Source organism: Berghia stephanieae, chromosome 1 (genome assembly GCF_034508935.2).
Source record: "Berghia stephanieae isolate SIO BIC M18660-M18661 chromosome 1, UCSD_Bste_1.3, whole genome shotgun sequence".
NCBI classification, from domain to species: domain Eukaryota; kingdom Metazoa; phylum Mollusca; class Gastropoda; order Nudibranchia; family Aeolidiidae; genus Berghia; species Berghia stephanieae.
In genome coordinates this window covers 29,264,600-29,272,099 of record NC_088360.1, presented here as the reverse complement: position 1 = coordinate 29,272,099, position 7,500 = coordinate 29,264,600, and the positions used below count along the sequence as shown (strand labels likewise).

The following is a 7,500-nucleotide window of genomic DNA, read 5'->3' as shown; positions in this document are numbered from 1 at the left end:
ACTGAACTGTATTAACCCGACTATAAACGTTCATGGATACACACAGTTTTATGTGTTGGTCCGTTATACTTCCGGATGGCAATGTTATGAGCTTTTTAGCCAAGCGCATACTATCTATATTCTGGCATGAAATTAACCAAATACTACATTATAATGTTTATGCAAACAATTAAATGTGCTTACACTCAAGGACAACTCCTACTTCGGCACCAAAAGTAAGAACAATAAGAACCCAGTGTGCCCCTTAGATATAAAAAAGATATAGATAGTTCGAAGATGACGTCACTCGTGTCTTTGTTATTGTTTTTTGCCATCCGCGTTCATGAGTACTTCTCACTAAACTGTATTAACCAGACTATAAACCTTCAAGGTTACACACAGTTTTGTGTGTTGGCCAGTTTTACTTCCGGATGGCAATGTTGTGAACTTCTTAGCCAAGTGCATACTATCTATAGGGAATGAGATTAGCGGAAGAGTAGCGTCCCTTGATTGGACGTCACCGGTGGAGAAGTTATTTGTAAACAAACCAACTACAAGCCAAGCGCTCCAAATATAAAATTTATTATTCATATTTCTGTACAAAATTGCATAACGTTGAATATGATATGACTTCCAATCAAGGGACGCTACTCTTCCGCTAATCTCATTCACTATAATGAGTCCAATACTTGGGGCAATTGCAGGGGCGGTTCTGGCTGTTTATTTAAGGCGGCATGGATCGAAAACATTATCTCACTGTACTCAGGTGTAAAATGGGTAAGTACCTGACCAGAAGCAGTGTTGATTATGTTGGAGGAAAATGTTATCTCGCCCAACAGGCATCATGTCTCGTCTTCATGATGCTTTTGGCTTAGGAGCCCTTTTTAAGTGTCTTGAGCTCACTTAGCGGAAATTGCTCAATATCAATGTTCTAGTGGGTTTATTTTTTAGAATGTGTGTATATTGTGTGTAAAAATAAAAGGGGGGGGGGGGGGGGGTCATGTGTGGTTTGAATTTTGAAGAGATATACTCACATAAGTGGCATTTACGACGGGCATATATTATGTAAAAGAGGTCCATTTGTCGATTTTCCTCTACAGAAAAAATTATATAACATCCGATCATTGAAGTCTATGGATCCTTTCATTGTTGTTTCGGTATGGATTGCGATACACGTCTGTTCATTGGGATTTGTGAATATCATTTTCTTTAAAGAACAACATGACAACAGCAATTAGACTGCCATATAAATTTCTTCCTTCGAATATCAACTGTGATAACAGTCATTAATAGAAGGAATAGAAAATCCAACCTCAATGCACTTCTTATCTACTCCAAAGACAATAACATAACTAATAACTACAAATTGAACTGCTGTGTATGTCGGGATAATGGACTGTGAATCTTATTTATAGCATCATGGGGCTCTACTCGGTGAATGATTTGTCTAATATTCTTATTGATGATTAACATCCATTTGAGGAAAACGAATAGCATAAGATCTATATTTATTGTAATTTTCTTCATCCGTATGGTTTGATTACAACAAACCTGTTCTTTCAATGATAAAATTGATGTGGTTTTGATTTCTCCCAAGTCAGGCCTCAAGGTGTGCAAAATTAAATTTGCCGGCTTGACCTAGTTATTTTAGCAATCAAGAGTATCAGTTGTTTGTGGTGGGAAGTGGATAGCCGTGGTTTTAAAACAGAAGAAAACAGTCTTTTATATAAAATACTTGGACGGCCTGTTGACTTTTTGGCTCATGGTAGCCCCATACCCCACCCTCAGCTTTTTGTCGCACGTCATCTCGCCTCGCGTGGGGCAACAAGAAAAAGAGAGCCGTCCGTGATGACGCACAACCTTCGTACAGTAGTTACAGGTACCAATCATGGCAAGTAAGACAGGAGAGAGTGTTAACGAAAATCAGCATAGGCAAAAAGTGAGACAAAAAGCAGTATCTGCTAAATTTGAGAATTATAGGGCGGCACAAAACAACTTTGCTCAATAGACCGACCGCCAGTGGGCAATTGTGACCCATTGTCTGAAAACGGTTTTTTGTCGGGATGACTAGGTACTGGAGATAGAATGATAAGTAGTCTTTCAGCGTCATTCGGCCCATGGAACAGGAGTTTATCCCGGTTTCTATAGCATGAACCGAACAATAGCAATTTCTTGCTTGCTACTCTTTGGATAGGACGCTGAAAAACTTGTCCTTCAAATATCGATCGATTTAAATGACCCTCATCGTAACAAAAACTACTAAACCTGGGACTTCGCCCATATTATATGTGATATTACAGCTCAAAATTACAAGTTTGTCATGAATGTATTGATTTGTGTGTGTGTGTGTATGTGTGTGTGTGTAAGTGAGTGTGTGTTTGTGTGTGTATGTGTGTGTTTGTGTGTGTATGTGTGTGTGTTTTAAAAGAAAATCATATCCATTCCACAGCTTTAATGTCTCATAATATTGTTGTGAATGTAACTATATAGATCTAGTAATTTGGGAAAGAGACGACACAGTAAGAGGAGACACTAGGTGGCTGCGAATCGACTTCGGTTGAGGAGATGCCTCGTGCGCTTCATCAGTGGGGACTTTCCACCTGTCCTACATGTACCCGATGTGAGCAAGAACCCGAAACCGCATGCGCAGAGCATCTAGTTGAACGGTGTGTTGTGACGATGCTACCCGGCGGGTTCGCGACGGTGCATGAATGCGGACCGGATTTCGCTGATTGGGTCGATCGTCGTAACATGGTAGTGTGAGAACCATAAGAGGCTGCTGCCGGATGAACTCATATTAAAATATTGTGCGGCTATGTGGTCTTGTGGTATGACACTCGCTTTCGGATCGGAAGGTCCTGGGTTCGAGCCTCGCGCTCGGCGCATAGTTGAGTCCTTGGAAAAGGCTCTTTACTCACATTCTCTCACCATACTCAGGTGTAAAATGAGTACCTGGTCGTTAACAGCGTTGTCTTTGTCCGAAAAATTGTAATATCGCCTAACAGGCGTCATGTCCCGTCCTACATGTTAAATGTTGCTGTTGACCAGGGACCCCTTGTAAAGCTCTTTGAGCACATTTAGTGGATATTGCGCTATATAAAGCTCAATTTTTTTTATTTATTTTTTTTATATATAATAGATTTTACCAACACAATATCATGAGTCATTCATTTTGTTTCTTTTGCTTTTCTTTTTCCCATATAGCTCGTATTCCTGTTCGTGTTTTGATAAATATTACGGCACCAGGTGTGATAAGGGACCAAACTGTGATCCGGACACAATCGTGAATCCGTGTCTAAATGGAGGAAAATGCAGGTACGTGACAAATATATTTATTTATGTCGAGAAAAAGTGTTTTAAAATTTTTTTTAAAGTAGGCCTTCAGAGCCATGAGGACCACGTAGTCGGAGTATATTCCGGTTTCTAAAAGCGTGAAACGGACAATGGCAATTGCTTGCTACCCTTTGGATAGGACGCTATTATACTATTATATTAAATCCGCCAGATCTAACAGACCCAGCTACCCAGTCACTGCTGGGTGGACAGGGTGGGGGGGGGGGGGCAGAAAGAATCTCGACTTCACCCGGGATTGATCTCGGTCCCTTTGCGTGTGAAGCGAGTGCTCTACCAACTGAACCTCAAAAAGTTTAGAACGGATACTTATACCAATGACGATTGGAAGTGAAGGAAATGGAATGAATCGAGAAGTAATAGATAATGACAGAAAAGCAAATATTAAAATAGCAAAGCCAGGGAGCCGATTTGATTCAACACACCCCGCCTGCCTGAAAGATATGAAAAGGCATGCTTTTTTACTCATATTTTCTCATCATACTCAGGTTTAAAAGGAGTCTTAGACTATCCCGATACAGTTTGGGACCCAAACTCACAATCGGATATAAAAGCAATTGAAGCTGTCCAGCGCCTCGCTGCAAGATTTTCTTCAATGATTACACGCCCTATTGAAGCGTAACAGACATGATCACACAGATTGGATGGACTCCCTTACGAGACAGACGGAAAGGACATCCGACTCACTCTCATGTTCAAAAATACAAACAAAATGACGGCCATCTCACCAGAACAACTGCTAGACATACAACGAAAGTCACGCATTCATAGAAGAGTCCACTCAAAAACATTAAAACACCGATCTACAAACTCAAACATCTTTAAATATTCATTTGCAGCCCGTGCTATCAGAGACTGGAGCGCTCTTCCCTAATCATGTTTGAACATAACAGATTATGAAACATTCAAGCCAAGGCTATCCAAATATTTCAGCCTAAACACCAACAATGGCTGTCACATTCAAAGACTCTCTCCGCCCTCGAATATAAATACTCAGGAATGTAGGTATAACGAGACATGACGCCAGTTAGGCGATAGTACAATTTTTTTTTCCGACAGAGACAACGCTGTTTACGGCCAGGCACTCATTTTACACCTGAGTACTGTGAGATAATGTGAGTAAAGAGCCTTTTCCAAAGACTCTATGCGCCGAACGAGGCTCGAGCCCAGGACCTTCGGATCCGAAAGCAAGTGTCATACCACTAGACCACACATATCCGCACAACAGAAATGGACAACCACTTAAGCTTGTCTGTGATTTTACTACAGATATTAAAAAGAAAGTTTTATAATCTCCCTATAATGATGTGACAAAACAAATCAATAGCCACTCCAAAATGTCTTTGGTTTTTTTATAATAAATATTAAAGTGAGATTACCTTATGTCCAGATATTGATGGTTTACGAAGCAAATTGACAGCCACTTCAAAATGTCTGTGATTTTGTTTAAGATGTTAAAATGAAGATTTTATATCTGTCTATATTCATCTATCTCTTCAATACTTCGATTATCTTTCTCACAAGTACAATTATTCACCTCCCCCCCCCCCCTCTCTCTCTCTCTCTCTCTCTCTCTCTCTCTCTCTCTCTCTCAATATCCATCCTCATCTCCTGTTTTCTATGCGTTCTTAAAATCTCATTGTCTGCCTTCATTAACGTGCCTAAATCCAAAGCCCTCCCTTTAAAATGTTTTCCATTGACAAATCTGTGTTTGTTCCAGGTATTTCTCTGGCTCCACTTATCTCACGTGTGACTGTCCGAGCGAATACAGGGGGGAAAGATGTCAGACAAAGAAAGAGTCACTGGATAATGGTAAGATGGGCCACTTGTCTCTCTCTCTCTCTCTCTCTCTCTCTCTCTCTCTCTCTCTCTCTCTCTCTCTCTCTCTCTCTCTCTCTCTCTCTCTCTCTCTCCCACTCTCTCTCTTTCTCTTTCTCTCTCTCTCTCTCTTTCTCTTTCTCTCTCTCTCTATCTCTCTCCCACTCTCTATCTATCTATCTATCACTATCTCTATCTATCTATCTATCTCACTCTCTGGTTGAGGGGAATTAGCTGAAATTCCAGCACGGATGAAACAACGTTGTCGGAGGATATAACAGAATGAGGTGAGAATAAACAATTTCATAGCTATCTATCTATTTATCTATCTTTCTCATCTCTCTCTCTCTCTCTCTCTCTCTCTCTCTCTCTCTCTCTCTCTCTCTCTCTCTCTCTCTTTCCGGTCAGACTGACACATTCAAGAATACTTAATCACACAGAAGCTTCTTGACTTTTTGCCTCTAGCCCCAATGCCGAAACATGTCCCACTAAAATTATGTTGTTTTTTTTTCTAATTTTCTTGCTTCCAGTCCAGGATTGGTTTTATTCTAACCTGTCGTCATCAATTAAAATGTAAATGCAATACTCTCGAAAAACTCGTAATTAAAAACTTTGGCCAGAAAACTTATCAAAGTCGCTTTCGGATCGGAAGATCCCGGGTTCGAGCCTCGCTCGGCGCATAGTTGAGTCCTTGGAAAAGACTCTTTACTCACATTCTCTCACCTTACTCAGGTGTACAATGAGTACCTGGCCGTTTACAGTGTTGTTTCTGTCCGAGAAAAAAAAATGTAATATCGCTTAACAGGCGTCATGTCTCGTCCTACATGTTAAGTGTTGCTGTTGGCCAGTGACCCCTTGTAAAGCGCTTTGAGCAAATTTAGTGGATATTGCGCTATATAAAAGCTCAATTTAAAAAAAAAATGTTTTATACTTATAAGTAGAAGAATTTGGTGATTGAAATTTTCAAATAACTTTTTCTCGAGAGGAAGAGAGAGAGTTATAGATATCTAAAGAGAGAGAGAGAGAGAGAGAGAGAGAGAGAGGGGGGGGGGGGGGGGGGAGAATAAAATGAAAAAAAGAGAAAGAGAGTAGGAGAGAAACTCTGTGTGTGTGTGCGGGGTTGGGGGGGGGGGGGGGGAGGTGGGTCGGGAGGGGGGGGGGGTAAATAGAAGGAGACACGAGATCGATGGGTCTGTCTAGTTAAGATTCCAGTCAATTGCAGTCTGTCTGGCAATGACTTGTGTAAATTGACGATAGAATGAAAACAGAAGTAACACTGCCAAGACTAATAAATAGTCTACGTCTAAGTACCTAATTTATCTCTCTTACTGCAAGTGGAGTGATATTTACTTATCCCTTCCCTGTCTGATTTCATTTTATGAAATAGTCAAATCGGATCGGAGCCACAATCCCCTTGAAGCCTGGGGTTATCTCGGATAGTTTAGCGTCGAACAGAAAATAGCAATTACACATAGGTGCGGCTATTTGGTCTAGTGGTATGACACTCGCTTTCGGATCGGAAGGTCATGGGTTCGATCCTCGCTCGGCGCATAGTTGAGTCATTGGAAAAGACTCTTTACACATTCTCTCATCGTACTCAGGTGTAAAATGAGTACCTGGCCGTTAACAGCGTTGTCTCTGTCCCAAAAATTTGTAATATCGCCTGACAGGCGTCATGTCTCGTCCTACATGTTATGTGTTGCTGTTGGCCAGGGACCCCTTGTAAAGCACTTTGAGCACGTTTAGTGGATATTGCGCTATATAAAAGCTCAAGTTTTTTACATGGTATCCTAAGAATGGCCGAAACGTCCATTGTCTGTTTTGTTCCCATACGAAGCCTGTTCGTTATTGTTTTCACGATCACCGGCTTCAGGCAGCCCCTGCCGTTTTCGAAGAATAGGATGCTATTTAGTCTGACCCAAGTACTTTCTCCAAGTTTAATAGACCCAGCAACGCAACCACTCTACATAGGGCGGGAAGGAGTCAGAATAAATCTCGACTCCATTCGGAATCGATTCCGGTCCCATTTGCTTATGAAGCGAGTGTTCTACCAACTGAACGATCGGGACAACCCCCACCCCCTCCCTTCGTAATACTCAAACCTGGCATTATTTTTACCTTTTTTTTTTAACCAATGATATTATTTATTATCAGCAACGTGACTTGGATTTAAATAAAAACCGTCCAGCGATATTGATGTCTTCTCGTAACTGAGACGTCCCAATACCCCACTGTTTGTCGTTGATAATAATGTGAAATTGATTGTAAGCTTCAATTTAATTACAAAAATAGATCAAATGAACGTTTTTGGGTTTCCCCTTTATCAACGAAACAGGAATTAATGAAACACCA

General features: G+C 40.9%; 1 protein-coding gene across 3 annotated transcripts in view; it reads left to right on the top strand.

Moving 5' to 3' along the window:
• LOC144971409 (uncharacterized) overlaps positions 1-7,500 on the top strand; it is a 195,258-nt gene that overhangs the window by 136,580 nt on the left and 51,178 nt on the right. For all 3 annotated transcript variants that reach the window (XM_078912264.1, XM_078912274.1, XM_078912280.1), the window contains 2 exons: positions 3,184-3,294; positions 5,051-5,142. In XM_078912264.1, coding sequence (XP_078768390.1) covers positions 3,184-3,294; positions 5,051-5,142 — 203 coding nt within the window. The remainder of the gene's footprint in view (positions 1-3,183; positions 3,295-5,050; positions 5,143-7,500) is intronic.